Genomic DNA, 27,480 nt, shown 5'->3' with positions numbered 1-27,480 from the left:
TTACCACAGGTTAAGTAAAAATAAAAGATCTGAAATGAAGGCACGCCCTAGGGAAAAGCCAATTTCATCCAAGCAACATTTGTATGAAGAATTTAGTACAGTAGAAATACATACTCTATAATCATCTCACTAGGGATTCATAGTTTTTTTTTTTTCTATTGCACATACTAAATCTATGCACATGAATGTTAAAGCCTTGGCAGGGTACATTAAACGTTATAAAAAGCACCTAGCAAAGTACCTATCCATTAAGCATTCAACAAATTTTAGTTTCTGGGCCTTTTTTCATGTCAATGATCTGCAAAATTTATTAATTGTTTTTTTTTTCATATTTTACAATAGATATAATCCTCTCTACATAAATAAATCATCACACTATTGGCTTCATGAACAGTCTACGTTATTCTCCTCGTCATCAAATTCATCATGGCCTTTTTTACCTCTGTGTTTCTCACTGTGTAAATGATAGGATTTAGCATGGGAGTGAGGATTGCAAAGAACACAGCCACCCACTTGTCCAGAGGGTATGTGGCCACAGGACGCATGTAGGTGAATATACAAGGAACGAAAAAGAGCACCACTACTGTAAAGTGGGCACCGCATGTAGAGAGGGCCTTGCGCCGTCCTTCTGAGCCCTGGGACTTCAGGGAGCTCAGGATGACTGTGTAGGAGATGAGGAGCAGGACAAAAATGAGCAAGCACATGGCCCCACTGTTTGCTGCCACCACCATACCGAGCTTGTAGGTGTCACCACAGGCAAGTTTTAACAGTGGAAAGAGGTCACACATGAAGTGATCAAAGATGTTGGGACCACAGAAGGTCAAGTTGACCATGAAAATAATCTGCACAGTGGCGTGCAGGAGCCCCCCGGTCCAGGCCACCACCACCAGAAGCTGGCAGAGCCCCTGTCGCATGGTGGTCGTGTGGTGCAGAGGTTTGCAGATGGCCACGTAGCGGTCGTAGGACATGACGATTAGGAGTATGATCTCTGACCCTCCCAGGAAGTGCTCCACAAAGAGCTGAGTCAGGCAGCCACCCCAGGAGATGGCTCTCCTCTGGTACAGCAGGTCAGTGATCAATTTAGGGGTGGTGACGGATGTGTAGGAGGCATCTATGAAGGCCAAATAAGTGAGAAAGAAGTACATGGGAGCAGAAAGTGTGGGGCTGAGGGAGATGGTGATGACAATGAGCAAATTGGCCAGAACAGTGAATAGGAAAATCAACAAAAAGACAATGAAGAGTATTTTCTGCAAGTGTGAATTCTGTGTGAGTCCCAAGAGAACAAATTCAGTCACATTGTTGGGGGGTATAAGAACATCCATTTAGGAAGTAATACCTTCTTGGGGCCTGAATTTCCTACAAAGGAATAAAACGTGGCACCTGTTAATCATGACAGGTTTGTGGTCTGAATTTCTTAGAACAAAACAGAGCAATCACTATATCTGTGGCTTAAGTCCTTGGGAATTTTGCCCAAGTAATTGTTTCAAATCATTCTTATTTTCTTCATGATGCTTTCCATCTCTTCAGACACCCAGCATCTGTCACCTGTAAAACATCTGGAGGGAAACACGTGATGTGTAATTTACTGAGAAAACACTGGGCTCCCTACATGAGACCTGGATTCTCCTCCTGATTTCAGCTGCTTGCAACTCTGCCATGTCATCTTGGTGTTCCTTGATTTCAAGTCCTCCTTTGCGTACGTGAGATTACAAATTGTAATTTTCAGATGTATCTCGAAAGCTGAGAGGTGTCCCGCAGGGGTTAGAGCTATTCTCTTTTCCGCGAGGATCTACATTTGAATTCTTAGGTCTAACTGTGCAAAGAAAGACACATCAATAAATCTATCACAAGAAGGCAGTTTAGGGAAATGAACATAAGTCCTTGGCAACACACTGTCCCTTTTACCTACCAAAGTGCATATGCTATTCAAGTGTGTTTACTCACTGTGCCTACCACAGTGCCTGGCATGATGTCTGCAGTGTCTGAAACCTGTTAGATGATGAGTAAATGCTTTCTGAATTGTTGTTCTTCATGGGTAAGAGTAGCCTTCTTCCCTAGACTATAATCCCGGAGGAATTCAAGTGTTCTTATCCTCCAGTTCTGTTTATCATTACTTTTTATGAAAAACATAAATAAACCTTTGAAAGGAAGCTGCATTCCACTTTAATAATTTCTGACACACTTTATGGGGTAAGTATGAAAATATTAATTGCCTCTGGTGCTACTGCTGCTAAATCACATCAGTCATGTCTGACTCTGTGCGACCCCATAGAGGGCAGCCCACCAGGCTCCCCTGTCCCTGGGATTCTCCAGGCAAGAACAAGTGGGTTGCCATTACCTTCTCCAGTGAATGAAAGTGAAAAGTGAAAGTAAAGTCACTCAGTCGTGTCTGACTCCTCGCGACCCCATGGACTGTAGCCTACCAGGCTCCTCTGTCCATGGGATCTCCCAGGCAAGCATACTGGAATGGATTGCCATTGCCTTCTCTTTAATTGCCTCTAGGAAAGAGTGTATTACTGGGTCATTTTACTTTCAGGATAATTACAATATTTATTCATTAATATGTTTAATTCTTCAAAATCCTGTTCCACATACAATTTAACATGGTCACATTCAGTAAATTTACAGCTTCAGTAGACATACAAAAAACTGTGACATAGGTGTGCAATAAAATAAGATCTATCAAGCAAAGAAAATCATTATTTTCAAAGTTTTAAAACTAGAGATTTGATGTGAAAAATAGACTGTGCTGGATGAGATCAAGTACTATGCATATATACTCAAACACATATAAAATCTGTTAGTATAAGTAATTATTAATATTACAAGTTCATTCATCCAACAAATATTTGTTGGATATGACTATGTACAGTAATGTATATGTGTTCACACAGAGCATAAAAACTGTGCCTGCTAAATGTCTTTGTAACCCCTTCCCTGATGTTTCATTTCCAAACAGCAGGGCATCCATCCTTGATATGAGCCACCCTTCCACTCCATTATGCTTCTGTTACAGGCATTCCCCTGCCTTCTTCTCCTATCTTCCCATAGCATTCATCATCAATCATTCTAGGTTACAGGATACTGCATTGCTAATAGGATGAGGAAAGTTGAGACATAAATTTTTCAAAGAAAAAAGAAAACATAAACATGAACATAATAATAATAATAATAATAAAACTACTCCTTTTCCAAGATGAAAATTCTATACATATGCAAAAACAAAGTACAACAGCTTCATTGCATTTCCTTATCCTGAGGTGGAGTTTCTCAGCAGACCATAAAAAGTATAGTGAATAGAAAGTAAGAACTAGACGTAATTAATAAAAGCTATTCAGACATAACTGTGAAAAAATAGAAATTATTCTGTCCTTTTTTCTTTGACTCCAAAATACTCTTTCTAGAAACAACCTAATGGAAAATATTTTAAAAACAGAAAAATTAAATGTTCAAATATGTTCAAAACAGTTATTAAGAGCTGTGGAAAATTTAGAAACCACACAGAATGCTCAACATTGGAGAAGTGGATAACTAAAATACATTGCATAGTTTTGAATAATGTGTAGTTTTAACAGAGGTGTTAAATAAATATCAGCAAGAGAAAGTCTGAAATATTTTTACTTCTAAATTGATAGCACTGTAGTTGAATCTATTTTTCTTGATGTGTGACATGCTTAAAAGAGATTTAAATCTTAGACTGGTAGGGGTGAGAAGTGATTATATGATTTGTAAAATCTGTTTAAACCTGATATGCTATGACTCTATGATTTCCTGGCAGGGGGCAGGGTAGGGGGGAATCTCACCCATGAACTTGTCTGACAGGTCTACAGCCAGGGCCCCAGGCAACTGTTAGTGCACCAAGAAAGATGTAAATTTCAATATTAAAAGCGTCAACTAATTCAGATACTAATAAGTTTTGTTTTTTCTTTTTTTTTTTTTTTGAGATATAAGGAGTACCTGTGGAGAAGACCTTTCTCTTGAGCCTTAAAAGTGCTACCACATATCCTGTTTGGCAGCAAAGTCCATTAAGTTACTTATCTGTGAATAATTAAACCCAAGGGATATTTCACCATCATTACCAGGCCTTGCCAACAAGCCAATTATCTCAAGTAAGGTAACTGAACATCAGAGAAGAATTTTACAGCATACATCTATGTCCTGATGTCTACATGAGAACAAAACATGATGAGAGGAAAAAAAAAAAAAAAGGTTTACCATATATGAAATTAGATATTTGATAGTGCTGCTGCTGCTAAGTCACTTCAGTCATGTCCAACTTTGTGCGACCCCATAGATGGCAGCCCACCAGGCTCCACCATCCCTGGGATTCTCCAGGCAAGAACACTGGAGTGGGTTGCCATTTCCTTCTCCAATAGATATTTGATAGTAAGTGAGCTTAAATATGGAGTACGAATATTTAATATTGCATACAATGCAGAGTTCCAAAGAATGGCAAGGAGAGATAAGAAAGCCTTCCTCAGTGATCAATGTAAAGAAATAGAGGAAAACAACAGAATAGGAAAAACAAGAGACCTCTACAAGAAAATTAGAGATTCCAAGGGAACATTTCATGCAAAGATGGGCTCGATAAAGGACAGAAATGGTATGGACCTAACAGAAGCAGAAGATATTAAGAGGTGGCAGGAATACACAGAAGAACTATACAAAAAAGATCTTCACGACCATGATAGTCACGATAACGTGATCACTGACCTAGAGCCAGACATCTTGGAATGTGAAGTCAAGTGGGCCTTAGAAAGCATCACTACAAACAAAGCTAGTGGAGGTGATGGAATTCCAGTTGAGCTATTTCAAGCCTTGAAAGATGATGCTGTGAAAGTGCTGCACTCAATATGCCAGCAGATTTGGAAAACTCAGCAGTGGCCACAGGACTGGAAAATGTTAGTCTTCATTCCAATCCCAAAGAAAGGCAATGCCAAAGAATGCTCAAACTACCACACAATTGCACTCATCTCACACGCTAGTAAAGTCATGCTCAAAATTCTCCAAGCCAGGCTTCAGCAATGTGTGAACCGTGAACTCCCAGATGTTCAAGCAGGTTTTAGAAAAGGTAGAGGCACCAGAGATCAAATTGCCAACATCCGCTGGATCATGGAGAAAGCAAGAGAGTTCCAGAAAAACATCTATTTCTGCTTCATTGACTATGCCAAAGCCTTTGACTGTGTGGATCACAATAAACTGAAACATTCTGAAAGGGATGGGAATCCCAGACCACCTGACCTGCCTCTTGAGAAACCTGTATGCAGGTCAGGAAGCAACAGTCAGAACTGTACATGGAACAACAGACTGGCTCCAAATAGGAAAAGGAGTATGTCAAGGCTGTATATTGTCACCCTACTTATTTAACTTATATGCAGAGTACATCATGAGGAACGGTGGGCTGGAAGAAGCACAAGCTGGAATCAAGATTGCTGGGAGAAATATCAATAACCTCAGATATGCAGATGACACTACCCTTATGGCAGAAAGTGAAGAGGAACTAAAAAGACTCTAATGAAAGTGAAAGAGGAGAGTTAAAAGCTTGGCTTGAAGCTCAACATTCAGAAAACAAAGATCATGGCATCTGGTCCCATCACTTCATGGGAAATAGATGGAAAAACAGTGCAAACAGTGTCAGAATTTATTTTGGGGGGCTCCAAAATCACTGCAGATGCTGATTGCAGCCATGAAATTAAAAGACGCTTGCTCCTTGGAAGGAAAGTTATGACCAACCTTGGTAGTATATTAAAAAGCAGAGACATTACTTTGCCAACAAAGGTCCGTCTAGTCAAGACTATGATTTTTCCCGTGGTCATGTATGGATGTGAGAGTTGGACTGTGAAGAAAGCTGATCGCCGAAGAATTGATGCTTTTGAACTGTGGTGTTGGAGAAGACTCTTGAGAGTCCCTTGGACTGCAAGGAGATCCAACCAGTTCATTCTAAAGGAGATCAATCCTGGGTGTTCATTGGAGGGACTGACTCTAAAGCTGAAACGAAAGTATTGGCGACAAGTTGACTCGCTGGAAAAGGCTCTGATGCTGGGAAAGGTTGGGGGCGGGAGGAGAAGGGGACGACAGAGAATGAGATGGCTGGATGGCATCACCGACTCTGTGGACATGAGTTTGAGTGAACTCCGGGAGTTGGTGATGGACAGGGAGGCCTGGCGTGCTGTGATTCATGGGGTCGCGGAGAGTTAGACACAACTGAGCGACTGAATTGAACTGAACTGGGTAACCATTTTTTTATTTTTCATTATGATATTTTATTTTTTAATTTATTGACCATTCATGTCCATGAAAATATTTTTTCAAAAAGGAGTTTCAGGAAAGTTTGTTCCCCGAATACAAATCCAAGGACAGAATGGTTCAAAATTGTGAAAAGACAGCAACACAGATTCTCACACTTGAAAGGTAAAACAGAATGAAAGCAGGAGGGATTATATATGGATCTCATCACTGTTGATCAGAAACTAATTGAGTTGTGCTTTGACCTTTGATAGGCTCAGGGACTAATTTCACAAAAACCAGGTACCTGCCAAAGTGTTCTCTTGGCAGCTTTATGCACTTGGATAGGTGCAAGAACATTTTCTCAAAACAACAAAGCACTCAAGAGCAGAGTTTGTATGTTTCATTGTTGTGCAGTCAATAAGTCATGTCTCACTCTTTGCGACCCCATGAACTGCAACCCACCAGGCTTCCCTATCTTTCAATATCTCCCAGAGGTTGCTCTAACTCAGGTCCATTGCTTCAGTGATATCATCCAACCATTTCATCCTGTCACCCAGAGGCAACACGTCTTAATCCAATCCTAAGACACTTTGAACTCCGGGAGTTGGTGATAGACAGGGAGGCCTGACGTGCTGGGATTCATGGGGTCGCAAAGAGTCGGACATGACTGAGTGACTGAACAGAATGGAAGGAGGGTATTTCTTTTGTTATCTATCAGAAATAGAAAAGTTTGGGGGAATGAGATAATTTCACTTCTAATAGAAATATAAGCAAATATAAAAATATTTATAACAAATTAATAACATGGAAGAATCACAGAACTTGGAAACAGCTTCCAAGTCACCTAAGTAAAGTAAATTACTTTTAGAATTTTAAAGGTTGTGGAATAAAATGATGACATAGTGAGAATTAAAACCCACATCTCCTGATCCTGAAGCTAGTGTCCTAGATTTCTTTCTGATTAAAAGATCTAAAGCATTTTTTTTGTTTGTTTCTTCCACTGAGAAATAAAGGAAATTTTATTTAATGTGTGTCAGGTATGTGGAGGCATTAATATTGCTAAGTACACGAGATGAATCCAATTAGAATTAGAAAAGGATGAAGGCATATTTTAGGGCTTAGTATCTATGCTGTAAATTGAGTTCTAACAGGAAACATGTAATTCTAGAGTCTTAAATAGAATGTTTATAATATAGTATCTGATCCCCAAGTCTGATATAGAGCAATTGCAAAGAGAAACACAACTTTTAATTAATTATTTACATCAAGAGCATACAGCTTACAGAGAATCAGATTAGCATTCATTATATAAAGCAAAATAATCTGTTTCCAAAATGTTCAACATTCATTGCGCTAAACAAACATGTACCCAGACATTTTAATTTAATGCAGGCAGACTCCAGGGCCTTATGTGATGTGAATGACTTAAATATGTATTCCAATAATTGGAGGAGGCCAAGTGATCCAGATACAGAGACTGGGGTTGAACAATTTAATTTTTCAGTTCAAAATTTGATCAGAATATACAAAATCAACCATATGGCACAATCATAGTATATGTTAACAAATTTCATTTTTCACAAGTTTGAAAATGCAGCTATGATCATGTGTGTGAAATTTTAAATTATTTTTTTTATCAGATTCCACTATAGAATCTTAACACTGTATGATTACATCTAAAAGAGATTGAAGCTATGCAATTCTCTTGATACTTAAGATCTATAAACTATTCCACTAGGATAAGGATTAGTTCATATAGCTGTTTCAGGAATAAGCAATTTAAGTGACCCAGAGAAAATTAGTTTTTAGTTGTAATCACTGATATTGATAATATTCTTTGATTCTCTAAAAAAAAAAAAAGAATATTGTGTCCTACACGACCTCTTCCAACTAAGGTCACATTTTTACTCCAAAGTTTCCTGTAGGCATTTTTCACTTCTTCATTTCTCAGGGTGCAGATTAAGGGGTTCAACATGTGAGTTATGAAAGTTAAAACCACAGTCATGGATTTATCAATGGGTAGGGTTGAATTAGGCCTGGCATACAGGAAGATACAGGGAACAAATAATAAAATGACCACTATCATATGGGATGCACAGGTGTAGAAGGCTTTGTGATTCCCTTCCAAACCATGAGTCTTCAGGGAGTGTAATATGACCCCATAGGACATTAAGAGGATGAAGAAGACAACAGTGCAAATTGCCCCTCCATTAGCTATCATAGAGAGTCCAATGAGGTGGGTATCAGCGCAAGCAAGTTTCAGTAAAGGGTACATGTCACACACAAAGTTGTCAAAGACATTGGGGCCACAGAAAGGGAGCTGATAAATAAAAAGCAATTGAACCAGTGAGTGCAGGAAGCCTCCAGTCCAGGCCACCAGCAGAATGAGGACACACACCCTCCGACTCATGGTGATCAAATAATGAAGAGGTTTGCAGATGGCTACATACCGGTCATAGGCCATCACCAATAGAAGAATGACTTCAGCACCAGCAAATAAAAGATCTATAAAAACTTGAGTCATACAAGACTGGAAGGAAATAGTCTTTTTCTCATGAAGCAAGTCGGTGATCATTTTGGGAGCAATGGTAGTAGAATAGACAGCATCTATAAATGATAAAGAAGCCAGGAAAAAATACATGGGGGAACCAAGTGACCTGCTGGCTGCAATGGTCACTATGATAAGCAGATTGCCTGATATTGTTGCAATGTAGATGAATAAAAATAGGACAAATAGAACTTTTTGCATCTCAGGGTTTTGTGTGAGCCCCAGGAGGACAAACTCAGTCACGTTGTTCCTATTTTCCATGTGTTCTTCTGAAGCTGTGAATCGAGTGTCAGAGGCTGCAAACAAATGGCCAGTAATGACTTTCAGAGGATCACAAGCTTTGTGATCAACAATGTTGGCTCCGTGAGATCTCACACAGAAAAATTATAGAATATCAGAATTGAACTCTTTTCCCACAAGTACTTCAATCATTTTATCAAATTCCTTGCTTCAACTATAGTAGTGAGACTTCAGTATTCTAACTGGGAAGTATATATGAGTGGGTGTGAGTTGACGTACCAAATGACAAGAAAGTTTCTTTCTCTAGAATACCTGTCACAAAGACCAAATTTTTAACTTTATATATCATTTCTTTCCTTTTCTTTCTTTCTTTCTTTTTTTTTTTTTTTTTTGAGCAATTTTGGCATTCTGAAATATACCATGAAAACAATCGCATCCCTAATAGCTTTATTTACATATTTATATAAAGTAATACCTAGGCATGGGGCATAAAATTGTAAACTGATGCCTAAATAGCAGCCTTTCTGAGTTGCTATGAGCTCCAGAATCAGTCAGTCTCCCTCTGCAGTGAAAGAACCAAGGACATCATAAGTGCTCAATAAATGCTGATAAGATTCCACTTAATTACAATGAATTTCAAAACACATAAGAAAGCAACTGAGAACAGATAAATGTATGAACTTCTTCCCATCCAAGAAAGTACAATGAAAGCAATATTTTGTTTGTAAATACACACACAGAGAGACACACATACACACACAACTTGTGTGCTCAGTCACTAGTTCGGTCTGACTCTTTGTGACTCCATGGACTGTAGCATGCCAAATTCCTCTGTCCATGGGATTCCTCAGGCAAAAATACTAGAGTGGTTGCCATTTCCTCCTCCAGGGGATCTTCTAGACCCAGGAATGTCTCCTGTTTCTCTTGAAATGGCAAGTAGATATTTTACCACTGAGCCACCTAGGAAGCTCCCCCCACCCTGCCCCAGCCCTTCCAAAGACACACTAAATAGACATTTATTATAGTCTAGGTTATTGAATGAAAACAATAGACAATGCAAATCTATGTTAATGAGTACTACATAGGCATGTTTCTTGATTTACAAAACTGTTTAGATTTGATTATTGCTAGCCATAGCTCAATTCAGAAAGCCAAAATAAAAATTTTAGGCAGAATCTTGGTATAGTAGAAAAAATTCCATGCCAAAAATCTAGAGCTATTATTTGATTTTGCTCAGGCATCTTAGGAAAACTCATACTTTTCTTGGAAAGATTTTTATTATGACAGATAGATAAAAGATTTTTATCTATGAAAGATATTTCCAGATGCTGTGAGTTTCTGAATTTTTGTCGTTGAAGCCTTTATCCTAAATGACATGCTAACACTTTTGCTGGTAGATCATCTTTATGTTAACCAGAGTTAATGAATGTGTATTGAAGGCTATTTAACTCTTATAGTAATCAATAAATTAAGCTCATTATTTGGTTCATATTGTAAGTTCTTCGTTTTTTGAGTCAATGTGGAAAACAGGACAATCCTTCTCACTTGAGGAAAATAGATCCATGGCCAGTTTTACATGTAATGTGTGTAACTTCATTTTGGCAAAATTATTTTAAATGTGCTCCATCTCAGTGTCTAATTTACAGACTGCCATTTGTGAAAGATGGAAGATGGTTCTCTTCTTTGTGCATTTGGCAATTCAATTTATGCTCAGATATCAGAGGTAAAATAAAAGTGTGGAAGAGAGAAAATAAGAGATGACTGAGAAAAGGTAGATGCAAAACAGCAAAGACTAGAAACTAAACAAAATATGCTTTGAAATCAGTCAACAGTTTGGATTGGGGTACTGAATGAATAGGGAGTGGAGGATTTCCTGAGCTGTCCTGCTAGAGATGGATTGGAGGGTAACTCAGAATCAGCATCAGGATTTGCCTCTCAGAATCTTTATACTTCTAGATTAAATAAAGAAAATAAAATAAAATTCTGAACATATGTGAATTGAAGAAACCAATTGCCTAAAAGAGTTCCATCTTCAAGGTTTTGGCTGTTCATTTTATACATACATAGTTAAATATCTCCACTCGCAGTGACATAGCCACATATTTATTTGTAACGGAAAACAAATACTCGCAGTTCTTAGACTTTGTCTTACATTCAAAACATAACTTCCAGTAGGAGAGTCTAACCCTTTGACCTGCTGAGCACTTAAAACATCTATGTGTTTATAGCTGGTTTTCTGTTGTCATCTGTTGAATTTTTTGGGACAATAAATGTGTCTTAATAACTGTTTCTCTGGAATCTGAGTGTGACTCATATATTTTAAGTGATCAAGAAATAGTTCACTATTAAAATATTCTTATGAACACATTTATTCCTCTAAACAGTTTAAACCATAAATTTGACAAGACATGATACAAAATTCTATACTTTATAAATATTTTATTAAAATAAATATATCTGCTTCAAACACTTGGGATAGTCTTCAAACTTCTTAATATAATCAACTGGAACAAATAAATCTTTAAAGAATTCTCAGAACACGTAAATCCATAACTATTCCACAATGATAAATGAAATAAGATAAACTAAGTAGGCCTACACAATGACAAATTCAACAACATAAGGAGGAAAAACAAAACATCTACATGATATGCAAAGTGTAAAATACTAAGAAACATTTTAATTCAGCAATATATTGGAAATTATAGACTGAAATTTCAGTTTCTGAGATTTTAGTACATATCCTTTTGAAACATGTGATTGCAATTCATGCCTAAATATGTCTTTCTTTAAGTGTCTATATAGTAAAACCTGGGGCTTCCCTTGTAGCTCAGTCAGTAAAGAATCTGCCTGCAATGCAGGAGGCCTGGGTTCAAGCCCTGGGTCGGGAAAATCCCCTGGAGAAGGGAATGGCAACCCATTCCAGTGTCCTTGCCTGGGAAATCCCATGGACAGAGGAGCCTGGCGGGCTCCATCCACAGGGTCGCAAAGATTTGGGCAAAACTGAGAGACTAACACTGTCGCTGGTCACTGTCATAGTAAAACCTGCTTCCCATGTCAGTTATAGTGACCACTAAAATGATGCAGCAAAAATGTTGAGGTTCTAAAAAATGCCTAACAAGTTCATTAGGTTAAAAAGAGTTAAATTTTAAAGAAATATCACATTTTCAAAATCAGTTTCTTTATAATAAAAGTGTTACTTCTAAACCCTGAATATGGTTGAACAAACGTTGGAAACAAATACACACACACACACACAAAATAAAACTATCAGAGATGTCATATTGCCTAACTTATATATAGTTTTATAAGTTTTGCCTTGTTTTATAAATATAAAATTTGTTTTAAAAACATTGTGACCCTGAATGCTTGCAATGTACTTTTTGAGAGTGCAGGTTCTAAACTCTAGTTTGGAATTTGAGCCTCAAAATCTGAACTTACAAAGTTTGTGACCTGGGTAAATCATTCAACATAATCTCTGTAATGAAACATAATAGAATCTAACATACTAGGGTTTCAATAGAATAATGCAAATGAAGATCTTCAAAATTGTCAAAAATTTTCTAGCAAATAATAGGCATGAAATAAGTTCAAAATATGTTTTTATTATTCTTTTGTTTCGCCATTTAACTTTAGTGCCAAATCTCTATAATTAGTTTTACTTGAGTTTTCTCAAAATCTGCACTTTTATATAACTATCCAAAGAGGCTTTCCTGAGGGATGGAGAGATTGACTGGGTCATTATCATATGCAGTTTTGGAAGATGTCCAGTTTTACTACTCACATGATGGTATGGAAATTCCCTTTTATGTCTTTCTCCATATCTCACTCTCCTCTTTGAAATGTATCAATAAATTTAAATTTAACTTGAGGGATCTTCTTTCCATAAATTATGAGGTCAGCTGACTGCATAATGCCATGTCTCTTGTTTCATTCACAATATTCATAAGACCCTAAAAGTGAGAAAATATCCAGTTCATTAACCCCCTGAAGATATAGATGCTGATATTTTATCTAAGACTTTAATAGGCCTTGTATATAACATAATTCAATAATTGTATTTCCACAGACACTAAAATTCACTCTCCAGCTAGGTATAAGTACAAATTGATGAGTCTAACAAGTAACTAAAGGTCTCTGAATGTAAGTTTTTACATTTCAAGTTTTGAGTTCCCTTTTATAATAAGAGGCTATTGATTTACATATCAAAATGTTATTTGGGGTTTATACACAAAGGAATAGGAAGCAGAGACGTTAATATTTATACACCAGTGTTTATAGAAGCACTTTTCACAATAGCCAAAAGGTGGTGACAACTCTAATGGCCATCAATTAGTGAATGTGCAAACAAACTGTGGTATATACAGACAATGGAATCATACAGCTTTAAATGGGAAGGAAATTCTGATACATGCTATCAGATGAATCTTGAAGAAATTAACAGTAACAGATGATGAAATTAAAGTAACAGATGAATCTTGAAGAAAATATGCTAAGCACAAGAAGCCAGACACAGAAACACTTATATTTTATGATCTCCCCTTTATGAGGTACCTAGAATAGTCAAATTCAATGAGATAGAAAGTACACAGTACAACAGGGACTGGAGGAATGAGTAGACAGGGAATTACTTTTTTATGCATAGAGTTTCAGTTTGAGATGATGAAAAATTCCGTTAGATTGAGAGTGTTGTATAATTTACCACAACTAAAAAAAAAAAAATATGAAAAGGAGTTAAATATCTACACAGAACAAGAACATTAAATATGCTCTGTACAAAGTAGCAATTTGTAAAGAACTATCATAATCTTTGGGCTTCCCTCAGAGCTCATAACCTGCAGTACAGGAGACCCTGGTTCAATTCCTGGGTTGGGAAGATCTGCTAGAGAAGGAATAGGCTATGCACTCCAGTATTCTTGGGTTTCCTTTGTGGCTCAGCTGGTAAAGAATCTGCCTGCAATGTGGGAAACCTGGGTTCAGTCCCTCGGTTGGAAAGATCCCCTGGAGAAGGGAAAGGCTATCATAATCTTTATTATCATTATCTTCAATATATGAAGATGCAAAATAAATAATTATTTGATTTTCTGAATTATATGAAACATTGTAAAAAATTATTGTGCAGACCATATGCATGTCCTGTTATACTCTGTTATATTTAGATTCTATTTCAGTTTGAATTTAAACAACCTTAATACAAAATATTGGCGAACATTGTCATTGGACTTATTCCAATAGTATTTTGTAAAATGGAGTAAATGTACATACTATATTATTCCTGGAACTTTTGGCATAAAATAATTAAAGTCAAATAATAAGTAAAATAGCTCCTTAAGAAATACACATGATTAATTTCAAATAACTCTATTTTGCCCTCTTTTCATAGCAAGGAAGATTTTTATGAATGTGTTACCTGGGTTTTCTATTTCTTCTTTTGTCTCTGTTCCAAATACAGGCTTATCGAATTTTATCTTTGGTTCTTGACAATGGGTGTTTAGTTTGATGAAAATATGGCAGGAGTGAGTGCAGAGAAAAGATCAGGACACACTTAGTGCCTGCAACTGAAAGTGCTTTGTTATATAGGATACATCTCTCTGCCTGCACAAAGAATGAACATCTTGTTCAACTTTTATAACCTTTTTGCACTCTGGATTGTAGAATTACTCAGAACTGGCTTCAAAATTATACAGTTGATGTCATTGAATTTGAAAGTTGTCATTGAAAATATATCAAGAACACATTTAAAACTTCATGAATAAATAAATGGAATAATTTTAACAATGTTTTAGTCAAAACTGTAGACCACTGGAGTATTACAGAAACAGACTTTATTTTGGATATTTTAAAACATTTATTTGACCATTCTAATATGGTTCATGGCTAGTGAACTAACAGATATTATTTTACATCCCGACTGTGACATTAATACCCAAGGAGAAATCTCCCAGGTAAGGGAAGATAAGAATGGGCAATTAATCAACAATGAACAATAAGTCACTTCACTGAGTTGTTAAAAACAGTTTTTCCCCAAGGTTTGTTCCAGATTAAATTCACTGAGGAATCATGCTCTAGAGGACTGAGAGATTTTTTTCAGTGCACAGTATATTTTCAGAGGCTTCTCCTGGCCAATCATTTTAGGGGAATTAATTAAGTGATTCATGGGGTCGCGAAGAGTCAGACACGACTGAGCGACTGAACTGAACTGAACTGAAGTGAAAAGAGAGCCTTCTAATAGCAAAGAATAAGCCTTATTTTGAAATCCTGGGTGGCACTAGTGGTAAAGAACACAGCTGCCAATTCAGGACATGTAGGAGATGATGATTTCATCCTTGGGTTGGGAATATCTTCTGGAGGAGGGCATGGCAAACCACTCCAGTATTTTTGACTGGGGAATCTCATGGACAGGGGAGCCTGGCAGGCTAGAGTCCATAGGGTTGCAAAGAATTGTACATAACTGAAGAGACTTAGCACGCATGCTCATCTCTTATTAATAGCAAAGCAGTAAGGTTACTTAACGGAGAACGAAATGGCAACCCACTCCAGTACTCTTGCCTGGAAAATCCCGTGGATGAAGGAGCCTGGTAGGCTGCAGTCCATGAGGTCGCTAAGTGACTTCACTTTCACTTTTCACTTACATGCACTGGAGAAGGAAATGGCAACCCACTCCGGTGTTCTTGCCCAGGGACGGGGAAGCCTGGTGGGCTGCTGTCTATGGGATCACACAGAGTCGGACACGACTGAAGCGACTTGGCAGCAGTAGCAGCAACAAGGTTGCTTAAACAAGAATCCTTTGTTTTCAGTTAATCAGTGTATATTTGAAACTCTCAAGTCTAAGATGGCAGTAAAGTAAAAGTCTGTCTTTCTGTATGATAGACATATTTAATAAGATTCTCACTAATCACTTGACTTAAAGTACCATTTAACTTAGATAACATCCACATACAAAATTTGAAATCAAACTTTGTCCAGAATAAAGTAATCTTTCTTAAAAAGAAATGCAGAAATAGGTAACTCAGTTCAGTTCAGTTGCTCAGTCACGTCTGACTCTTTGCGACCCCATGAATCACAGCACGCTAGGCCTCCCTGTCCATCACCAACTCCAGGTGTTCACTCAAACTCATGTCCATCGAGTCGGTGATGCCATCCAGCCATCTCATTCTCTGCCGTCCCCTTCTCCTCCCACCCACAATCCCTCCCAGCATCAGAATCTTTTCCAGTGAGTCAACTCTTCACATGAGGTGGCCAAAGTATTGGAGTTTCAGCTTTAGCATCAGTCCTTCCAGTGAACACTAAGGATTGATCTCCTTCAGAATGGACTGGTTGGATCTCCAGAAAAGGCAGAGGCACCAGAGATCAAATTGCCAACATCCGCTGGATCATGGAGAAAGCAAGAGAGTTCCAGGAAAACATCTATTTGTGCTTCATTGACTATGCCAAATCCTTTGACTGTGTGGATCACAATAAACTGTGGAAAATTCTGAAAGAGATGGGAATACCAGACCACCTGACCTGCCTCTTGAGAAACCTGTATGCAGGTCAGGAAGCAGCAGTTAGAACTGAACATGGAACAACAGACTGGTTCCAAATAGGAAAAGGACTACGTCAAGGTTGTATATTGTCACCCTGCTTATTTAACTTATATGCAGTGTACATCATGAGAAATAGGTAACTAGGACTTACAATTTGAAAGACATTATAAATTACTATAATGAAGTATAGAAACCAGTCCTTAAATCTGAATCTCTCTACACATGGTCTATTAAAACAAACAGCGCAATTGACTAGGCACATAAGATCACATATAACTAACACTTTATTGTAACTGAGACACTGAGAATAAACAAATTCCAGATTGATTCTAAATAAATAAATAAGCATCAAATTTCAGCAGTGCAATCTGGAGTTTATGGTCCAAGCTTGAGAGGGAAGAGAGAACTTGCAGAGAGTATTGAGAAGAAAAGAGGGACGTAGCAATTCCAAGATACAGCATAGCTATAATCGTGTAAAAGAGTCGATCACAGTAATTTTTTTAAACTTTTTATTTTGTATTTGGCTATAGCTGATTAATAATGTTGTAATAGTTTCAGGTGAACAACAAAGGGATTCAGTCGTACATATACATGTTCCATTCTTCCCCAAACTCCCCTCCCATCAAGGCTGCGAACGAATTAGCATTGAACAGAGTTCCATGTGCTATACAGTAGGTCTGGGTCATATCCATTTAAATTATAGCAGTGTGCACATGTCCATCCCAAACTCCCTAACTATCCCTTCCCCCTATCCTTTCCCCTGGCATCCATTAGTTTGTTCCGTAAATCTGGGAGTCTTTTTCTGTTTTGCAAGTTCATTTTATCATTTCTTTGTAGATTCCACTTACAAGGGATGCCATATGATATTTCTCCTTCTCTGTCTGACTTACCTCACTCAGTATGACAATCTCATAGTCCATCCATGCTGCTGCAGATGGCATTATTTCATTCTTTTGAATGACTGAGTAATATTCCTTTGTATATATGTACCACATCATCTTTATCTGTTCCTCTGTCAACGGACATTTAGGTTGCTTCCATGTCTTGTGTATGGTACCCTGGATGGCCAAGAGGCATATGAACACATGTTCAATCTTGTCAATTATCAGAGAAATGCAAATCAAAACTACAATGAGGTATCACCTCACACCAGTCAAAATGACTATCATCAAAAAAAAAAAAAAAAAAAACCCACAAACATTAAGTGCTGGAGAAGGTGTGCAGAAAAGGGAACCCTCCTAAATTCTTGGTGAGAATGTAAATTGGTTACAGCCACTATGAAGAACAATATGGAGACGGCTTATAAAACCAAAAATTGAGCTAACATATGACCCTACAAGTCCACTCCTGAGCATATAGCTGAAGAAAATCATAATGTGAAACAATACATGCACCCAATGTTCACTACACCAGTATTCCCAATAGCCAGAATATGGAAGCAACCTAACTGTCCATCAATAAAGGAATTCATAAAGAAGATGTGATATATATACATAATGAAACATTACAAAGCCAAAAAATGAACAAAATGTCATTTGCTGCAGCGTGTATGGACCTAGCAATTGTCATACTGAGTGAAGTCAAATAGAGAAAGAAACATATCATACATCACTTTTATGTAGAATCTAAAAAACACTATAAATGAACTTATCTACAAAACTGAATTTGAGTTACAGATGTAGACAATAAACCTATGGTTATAGAGAGGGGTATAGTTGGGGAAGGGTAAATTGGGAGATTGGGATTGACACATACACTCTGTGATATATAAAACAGAAATGTTATCTCACATTGCATCACAGCAAAACAATGAACCCATAATCCTGAAATTCACTGAACTTAGGTTTCCCTATCACTCAGAAACATGTTCAATTCCATTTGTTTCTTTAGCCCTTTCCACTTTTCTGTTTTTCTCCTGCTACTGCATATGAAAAGGACATCTTTTTTTGGGTGTTAGTTCTAAAAGGTCTTGTAGCTCTTCATAGAACCATTCAACTTCAGCTTCTTCAGTGTTACTGGTTGTGGCATAGGCTTTGGATTACTGTGATATTGAATGGTTTGCCTTGGAAACAAACAGAGATCATCCTGTCATTTTTGAGATTGCATCCAAGAACTGCATTTCGGACTCTTTTGTTGACCATGATGGCTACTCCATTTCTTCTAAGGGATTCCTGCCCACAGTAGTAGATATAATGGTCATCTGAGCTAAATTCACCCATTCCAGTCCATTTTAGTTCACTGATTCTTAAAATGTTTACGTTCACTCTTGTCATCTCCTGTTTGACCACTTCCAATTTGCCTTGGTTCATGGGCCTAACATTCCAGGTTCCTATGCAATATTACTCTTTTCAGCATTGGACCTTGCTTCTATCACCAGTCACATCCACAACTGGGTAGTGTTTTTGCTTTGCCTCCATCCCTTCATTCTTTCTGGAGTTATTTCTCCACTGATCTCCAGTAGCATACTGGGCACCTACCGACCTGGGGAGTTCCTCATTCAGTAACCTATCATTTTGCCTTTTCATACTGTTCATGGGGTTCTCAAAGCAAGAATACTGAAGTGGTTTGCCATTCCCTTCTCCAGTGGACCACATTCTGTCAGACCTCTCCACCATGACCCGCCCATCTTGGGTGGCCCCACACGGCATGGCTTAGTTTCACTAAGTTAGCCAGGGCTGTGGTCCGTGTGATCAGATTGACTAGTTTTCTGTGATTATGATTTCAATGTGCCCTCTGATGCCCTCTCGAAACACCTACAATCTTACTTGGGTTTCTCTTACCTTGGACATGGGATATCTCTTCACGGCTGTGCCAACAAAGCACAGACACTGCTCCTTACCTTGGATGAAGGGTAGCCCCTCTCAGTCACCACCCCAGACCTTGGATGTGGGGTAGCCCCCCTCGGCCACGGCCCCCAAACTCGGACTGGGGTAGCTCTTCTCAGCCGCCGCCCCTGACCTCGGACGTGGGGTAGCTCTTCTCGGCCATGGCCCCTGACTTTGGGCGATGGGTAGCTCCTCAGCCGCGCCTCTGCACAGTCCATTGCAGCAGGCACACAATAAAATGTGGAAAATTCTGAAAGAGATGGGAATAACAGACCACATGACCTGCCTCTTGAGAAACCTATATGCAGGTCAGGAAGCAACAGTTAGAACTGGACATAGAACAAAAGACCGGTTACAAATAGGAAAAGGAGTACATCAAGGCTGTATATTGTCACCTTGCTTATTTAACTTATATGCAGAGTACATTATGAGAAACGCTGGGCTGGAGGAAGCACAAGCTGGAACCAAGATTGCCGGGAGAAATATCAATAACCTCAGATATGCAGATGACACCACCCTTATGGCAGAAAATGAAGAAGAACTAAAAAGTCTCTTGACGAAAGTGAAAGAGGAGAGTGAAAACGTTGGCTTGAAGTTCAACATTCAGAAAACGAAGATCATGGCATCTGGTCCCATCACTTCATGGCAAATAGATGGAAAAACAGTGGAAATAATGTCAGACTTTATTTTTTGGGGCTCCAACATCACTGTGGATGCTGATTGCAGCCATGAAATTAAAAGACGCTTACTCCTTGGAAGGAAAGTTATGACCAACCTAGATAGCATATTCAAAAGCAGAGACATTACTTTGCCAAACAAGCTCCATCTAGTCAAGGCTATGGTTTTTCCCGTGGTCATGTATGGATGTGAGAGTTGGACTGGGAAGAAAGTTGATCACCGAAGAATTGATGCTTTTGAACTGTGGTGCTGGAGAAGACTCTTGAGAGTCTCTTGTACTGCAAGGAGATCCAACCAATTCATTCTAAAAGAGATCAATCCTGGGTGTTCATTTGAAGGACTGATGCTGAGGCAGAAACTCCAATACTTTGGCCACCTCATGCGACGAGTTGACTCATTGGAAAAGACCCTGATGCTGGGAGGGATTAGGGGCAGGAGGAGAAGGGGACGACAGAGGATGGGATGGCTGGATGGCATCACCAACTCGATGGACATGAGTTTGAGTGAACTCTGGGAGTTGGTGATGGACAGGGAGCCCTGGCGTGCTGCGATTCTTGGGGTCGTAAAGAGTCTGACACGACTGAGTGAACTTAACTAAACTGCATATGAAGAACATCGATGGCTCATATTTCAATGTAGATATGAGGTGTGAGTATGTGTGAGTTGAAATTATTTGATGGCAAGGAAGTTAAAGGAACTTGTACTTTCACCATGTTTGAGGTGGGGCTTTACTTCTTGTCCAATAGTCAAAATGTGAATGATAAGAGCAAAAAGCATTGACCATTAGGGATACATTCTACATTTGCTCCTACAGATGCAATTCTAATCTTTGCAAATTTTTCTGGGCCTTAGGAATTTGATGTCTACAAAGTGCCTATATAGTGCATTTTATGCCTATAAACTGCCAGTTAGCTGTTGGTTAGATCCCACTCATGGAGCAAATAGGAGATCTGAAAGTGAAAATTAAAATCACCAATGTTTTAATTTCCCTAGCACTTTCCCTTAAGAGCCATGATTTGGAATGATCATACCTGTCTAATCAAGCCAAGGCTCCTGTCAATGACCCTTATTCTTTAGTTATAGCTATTAGTCCCCAGACTCACAAAACTTTGAAGTAATAGTGTAGATAAAAATGCCGATTAGATGCAAAGAGAGGCCAACTTTTTGACATTTTTAAGACGCGATGCAACAAAGCAGGTATTGACAGATTTTTTATATGAATTCATCGTTTACATAGAGAAAACTGTTTTCAGAAAAATGTGTAATTTATGCATGCTTGTTGAAAAGAATCCAGTGCTTCACGTTTTTGTTTACACCTTAAACTGTGCATTATGAAGTCATAAATCAGAAAAGTAATCATTTACAGTTAATCAAATGATCGGTGTAGAACCTGTGGTGGATAAAGAGGAAACTGGCCCCTTGATGAGTAGAACTGTTATTAAAGCAGAGACTTTCTAGCAAATCAGAAGCATTAGTAACATAATAGCAGAAGTTGTCCAACGTTTTGGTCTCAGTTCTCCTTACATTCGTAAAATGATTGAGGACTAAATTTTTGTTTATGTAGGTTACCATATTAGAAATTGAAACTAAGAACTTTTAAAAATATTAAGTTAATAACGTAAATAAACTCATTGCATATTAACATGAATAATGTTTATGAAATATAACTTCCAAGAAAAATGTGAGGAGTGACATTATTTTAAAATTTTGCTGTTCTCTTTACTATCTGGCTCAACAGAAGATAGCTGGATTCTCATGCTCATTTCTGCATTTAATTCTTTACAATATGTTGTTTTGATAGAAGTATATAAAGAAAACCATGCCTTACACAGAAAATGTAGTTAGAAAAAGGAGTATTTTTACCTTTTCACTTTATTGTGGGTAGTTTTCTTTGGTATTATACCAGACTTAAGTGGGAGTTTCTTAAAAGTTGCAATATGGAATCTGAAACTATGTAATGAATTTTTTGTACTCTTTTTACATTAAATTCAATTAGTCTTTCTTGCTCCTGAATGAATTTTTTACCCATGTTGTGACATCATCCATGGTTTGATTATTTGAAAAATATTGATGCTCTGAATTATACAAATATTCCAAATATTTACACATTCCATTAGACATTATTTAAAAATCACATTGGTTACTTCACTGATCTCATCAGAAAAATCTTTCCAGGTTGGGAAGATGTCAGGCTCAAAGAGAACAAATTTCTAATTCTCATTTGAAAACTCAAATTTTATCTTTGGCAGCAAACTGTTGTTTTCCCTGCAGTAACAGGTTCACTTCATTCATTTTCAAGAAAATGTCCACCAAATGCCCAACTCAGAATAACTTAGTCATTCTTTCTAGCAAAAATGGCTTTCCATGAAAAGTGCTAATTCAACTCACAACTCATCATATGAGTGCTTTTTCCACATAACTATTGTACTTCAGTATGCAGAAATGCTTTATGTGTGCTTCCCATTTTGTCACTAAGGACACTTTAAGTTAAGCTTGCTTTTTTGATTTTTTGTAACAAGTTCATGGTGATGAAAAATATAGTAACTCCTAGTACAATTTGTCGGAGAAGGCAATGGCACCCCACTCCAGTACTATTGCCTGGAAAATCTCATGGACGGAGGAGTCGGGTGGGCTACAGTCCGTGGGGTCGCTAAGAGTCAGACAGGACTGAGCAACTTCACTTTCACTTTTCACTTTCATGCACTGGAGAAGGAAATGGCAACCCACTCCAGTGTTCTTGCCTGGAGAATCCCAGGGACGGGGGAGCCTGGTGGGCTGCAGTCTATGGGATCGCACAGAGTCAGACACGACTGAAGAGACCTAGCAGTAGCAGCAGCATTACCATCCTCTAAAAAAAAAAAAAAAAAAAAAAAATTTCCTCCTTTGGCCCCTTCATAGCTTGGATACTAGTGACTTCTCACTGTTGCTAGCAGTAGGTACATCATCATTTTTAAAAGTCTCTTAATCTTGAAAACTTTGTGAATAGCTTTCCGTTGTTTCTTTGAGGACTAGTATCTGTTCCTGTCAGCACACTGACATACAGGTGGGGGTTATCATATTTATTATTTATTTTTTTTATTAGAGGTTAATTACTTTACAATATTATATTGGTTTTGTCATACATTGACATGAATCCACCTCGGGTGTACATGTGTTCCCCTTCTTGAACCCCCCTGCCACCTCCCTCCTCCCAATACACACATTTTTATAGAAGAATACCACAAGCATCCCTATTGAAGCTATAAATGAATAAAAATTTCCTCTTTTCACAGTTGTTACCTTGGGTTTTTCTGTATCAAGTAATATAATAGTAAGGAGAAACACAAATATCTTTAGCCAAACACAGCATCTTCTCCTGTCTAAATATCCTGAACTGCAAACACATAGACATTGACTTGAGGAATAGAAATTGTCTTAAATACAAATGCATAATGCATCCACAGAAAGTTACTGTGCTGAAAGAATAAGTTTAACATTTTAAAATTTTAAAAACACTTTTTTTGGCCTCAGAACTATGTTCTAACTATTAGCCAAAATGACTTTCTCCCATCCAGTTCAGTTCAGTTCAGTCGCTCAGTCGTGTCCGACTCTTTGTGATCCCATGAATCACAGCACGCCAGGCCTCCCTATCCATCATCAACTCCCGGAGTTCACTCAAACTCATGTCCATTGAGTCGGTGATGCCATCCAGCCATTAATTTGGATAAAAAATGTATTTTCAAGATTAGCCTGTTTTTCACTTCTGAAAAGAAGGAATTCTTTCTACTAAAGTCTGATTTTAATAAAAACTGAGAAAATTAAGTTAGAAGGTGAACTTTATTTTTTTTCTGCTAATAGCACAAACACTGGTGCCTTTTATTCATCTTGAGGAATTTCTCTATTAGATTGATTCTCTAATAGATTAGTTCTACTTTTTGGGTGCTTTTGTATAAATGGAAAAAATCCTTCTGTAGAGTTCGTTGAATTGACTAAATCATCCATTTGTAGAATCGACTGCCCATTTATTGCTTTAGGATTAGTAACAGATACATTCAAAGTGTGTGACGCAGTCTTATTTTTACCTACAGTTAACTTTTTATACCAGAGTTTTGCCATAGCACTTTTCACCTCTGAATTTCTCAAGGTGTATATTAAAGTGTTCAGCATGGGAGTGATGATGGTATAAACCAAAGTTATGGATTTATCAATGTGAAAGTTGGAAACAGTTCTCACATCCATGAAAATACAGGGAATAAAAAGAGGACCAGCACTGTGATGTGGGAGCTGCAGGTAGATAGGGCTTTGTGCCTTCCTTCCTGACTGCGAGCTCTAAGGGGATTTAGGATGACCCTATAGGACACTGGCAGGAGGATGAAGATAATCGTACACATTGCTCCACCGTTAGCAACCACCCCGCGACCTGCAACGGAAGTGTCAGTACAGGCAAGGTCCAAAAATGGGTACATGTCACAGATGAAGCAGTCAATGACAGAGGAGTTGAACCATGAAGGGCACAAGATCTCCCACCCACGCCACCTCCAGCAGCAGGATACAAACCTGTCGCTTCATGACGGTCAAGTAGTGCAGTGGCTTACAGATGGCCACATAGTGATCATAGGCCATCATCACCAGAAGGAAAGCCTCAGAACCTCCAAATAAGTGTTCTAGAAAGAGCTGTCCCATGCAAATTGGGAAAGAAATTGTCTTTTTACCACTGAGTAAGTCTATAATCAATTTGGGTGAAATGGCAGTGGAATCAACTGTATCCATGAGTGAAAGATAAGAAAGGAAGAAGTACATGGGGGAGTCCAGAGAAGGGCTGGCAAAAACAGTCACCATAATGAACAAGTTGCCCACCATTGTCACAAGGTAGATCAGCAAAAACAAGACAAGCAATGAATTTTTCCCCTCAGGATCCTGAGTGAGACCCAGGAGAATAAATTCTGTTACTTTGCTACTACGTCCCATTTAGTCTTCTGTAGGTGGCTCAGTATTAAAGAATCCACTTATCAATACAAGAGACACAGGAGATGCAGGCTCAACCCCTGGGTTGTGAAGATCCCTGCCAAAGGAAATGGCAGCCCACTCCAGTATTCTTGCCCAGAAAATGCTATGGACAGAGGCGCCTGGCGGGCTACAGTCCATAGGTTCACAAAGAGTTGGCCACAACTTAGCAAATGTTTCAGAAGTAAGAACTCAGGAGAACCAGAGCTGTACTGAGACTGTAAACAGGACTGTAAACATATCTGTTACATTTTGGAACACAGCTTCATCGTTATATCTTCTATGGTGGTTTTCACATAAAACACATATAGTAAATATCTACTGTGTTCTTTCAATGAGCCCGTGAAGACTTCATTTGGGAATTCTGTTATTCTTCAGATGATTTTGTTTGGGTTATAAAAGATTATATCTCTATGTCTTAGAGCATCTTCTACAGAGAGGAGTAATCAAAGACCTAACAGAATCATACATTTAATAGAACTTTATTGAAATTATGTCAGTTCTTGGCAAAAACAGCCATCAATGACAAACTGGTGAAAGATCTCTGCTTCCCAGAAATTTCCTCTCTGGTAATGACAATCAGCTATAGTGAAGGACAAGGAAGCCTGGTGTGCTGCAACCCATGGGGTTAGAAAGAGTCAGACAGACAAGAACACGACTTAGCAACTGAGCAACAACAAAACCGACATACTGACAACAAACCACAACCCAGTCCTTTGAGCTGGTAGTGTTTTCAGTGAGTACCATTACAACATGACTTACGTAGAACCAAAAATAACTGTTCTGGAATAACTCCCTTACTATTATGATAGTCCACTATTAGATATTCAATCCTTCACGTCTCAAATGCTGTTTGATTTTTATGAATCTCACCAGCTCTATCAAAGAACTGTACCAAATATGGAGAATTATTTACCATATTGTTTCCTACGGCAATTACTTGGTCTGACTCTTTGACTATCAGATTTTTAAGAAACTGTAATTTTCTTCATTTAATCTTTTATTGTTGTTGTGTTGGAGTAGAGTTGCTTTGTAATATTGTATTAGTTTCTGCCATACAACAAAGTGAATCATTTGTACGTATACATATCAGTTCAGTTCAGTTTAGTTGCTCAGTCGTGTCCGACTCTTTGCGACCCCATGGACCGCAGCATGCTATGCTTCCCTGTCCATCACCAACTCCCAGAGCTTGCTCAAACTCATGTCCATCAAGTTGATGATGCCATCCAACAATCTATTCCTCTGTCGTCCCCTTCTCCTCCTACCTTAAAACTTTCCCAGCATCAGGGTCTTTTCAAATTAGTCAGTTCTTCACATCAAGTGGCCCAAGTATTGGAGTTTCAGCTTCAGTATCAGTCCTTCCAGGGAATATTCAGGACTGATTTCCTTTAGGATGGACTGTTTGGATCTCCTTGCAGTCCAAGGGACTCTCAAGAGTCTTCTCCAACACCACAGTCCAAAAGCATCAATTCTTCAATGCTCAGCTTTCTTTATGGTCTAACTCTCACATCCATACCTGAGTCTTAGACTGAACTGACTTGAAGACAGAGTCTAGGGTAAATACACAGTTCATTAACATAGCTTGACAAACATTTCCATAAGAAAAAAGCATTGGTTAGCCCAAGGTTTGAGAAAAGTTAAGTTTAGGTGGAGCAAGGTGTGGTCATGGCAACCCAGAATTTTAAGAGAAACTTCTTTTTAAATTTGTATAGAGAAGTGGGAAAAAATCTAACACTTGTTTTTTTCCTCCTGCAGCTTAAGAGAGAGAGAAAAAAATGTCTGATACTTGCAGCCTATTTCCTCTGTTTGGAGACTCCTGGCCTTTATGCCTGTTACCCTCTCAATACTGTACATAGAAAACCCTAAAGATACTATCAGAAAATTACTAGAGCTAATCAGTGAATTTAGAAAGTTGCAGGATAGAAAATCAACATACAGAAATCACTTGCATTTCTATATGCTGACAATGAAAAAATCAGAAAGAGAAATTAAGGAATCAATACCACTCACTATTGCAATAAAAAATATTAAGTACCTAGGAATAAATTTACCTAAGGAGAAAAAAGAACTGTACACAGAAAATTATAAGACACTGATGAAAGAAATCAAAGATGACTTAAATGGATGGAGAGATATTCCATCTTCCTGGGTAGGAAGAATCAATACTGTGAAAATGACTATACTACCAAATGCAACCTACAGATTCAATGCAATCCCTATCAAATTACCAATGTCATTTTTCACAGAACTAGAACAAAAGATTTCACAATTCATATGGAAACACAAAACACCACTAATAGCCAAAGCAGTCTTGAGAAGTAAAGAGCAATCAACCTTCCTGACTTCAGATTACATTACAAAGCTGCAGTTATGAAGACAGTATGGTACTGGCACAAAAACAAAAATACAGACTAATGGAATAAAATAGAAAGACCAGAAAAAAAACATGCAC

The 27,480-nt window shown here is 38.1% G+C and overlaps 2 protein-coding genes and 1 pseudogene across 2 annotated transcripts; all 3 read right to left on the bottom strand.

The window, feature by feature from the left end:
- Positions 1-395: 395 nt before the first annotated feature.
- LOC129560091 (olfactory receptor 4C3D-like) lies at positions 396-1,322 on the bottom strand. Its single transcript, XM_055432005.2, has one exon. It carries the CDS (start codon positions 1,320-1,322, stop codon positions 396-398), a length of 927 nt encoding a protein of 308 aa, XP_055287980.2.
- A 384-nt stretch (positions 1,323-1,706) lies between these two features.
- LOC129560092 (olfactory receptor 4A15-like) lies at positions 1,707-9,043 on the bottom strand. Its single transcript, XM_055432006.2, has 3 exons — positions 8,105-9,043; positions 3,804-3,846; positions 1,707-1,813 (listed from the first exon to the last, which is right to left on the bottom strand). Exons 1-3 carry the CDS (start codon positions 9,035-9,037, stop codon positions 1,707-1,709), a joined length of 1,083 nt encoding a protein of 360 aa, XP_055287981.2. The 5' UTR covers positions 9,038-9,043.
- Positions 9,044-23,900: 14,857 nt separating this feature from the next.
- On the bottom strand, positions 23,901-24,992 carry LOC129560060 (putative olfactory receptor 4A4; annotated as a pseudogene).
- Positions 24,993-27,480: the final 2,488 nt, after the last annotated feature.

The sequence above is a fragment of the Moschus berezovskii genome, chromosome 16 (genome assembly GCF_049115385.1).
Source record: "Moschus berezovskii isolate FMDL1 chromosome 16, NW_MosBer_1.0, whole genome shotgun sequence".
Lineage (NCBI taxonomy): Eukaryota > Metazoa > Chordata > Mammalia > Artiodactyla > Moschidae > Moschus > Moschus berezovskii.
This window is presented reverse-complemented; position numbering and strand designations above follow the sequence as displayed.

Coding starts and splice junctions, on each gene's coding strand:
- LOC129560091 (XM_055432005.2), bottom strand. CDS start 1,322: ATGGATGTTCTTATACCCCCCAACAATGTGACTGAATTTGTTCTCTTG.
- LOC129560092 (XM_055432006.2), bottom strand. CDS start 9,037: ATGGAAAATAGGAACAACGTGACTGAGTTTGTCCTCCTGGGGCTCACA. Junction 3,847..8,104: donor CCTTAGTTGGAAGAGGTCGT/GTAGGACACAAT, acceptor GTGCACTAACAG/TTGCCTGGGGCCCTGGCTGT. Junction 1,814..3,803: donor CCTGTCAGACAAGTTCATGG/GTGAGATTCCCC, acceptor TTCTTTGCACAG/TTAGACCTAAGAATTCAAAT.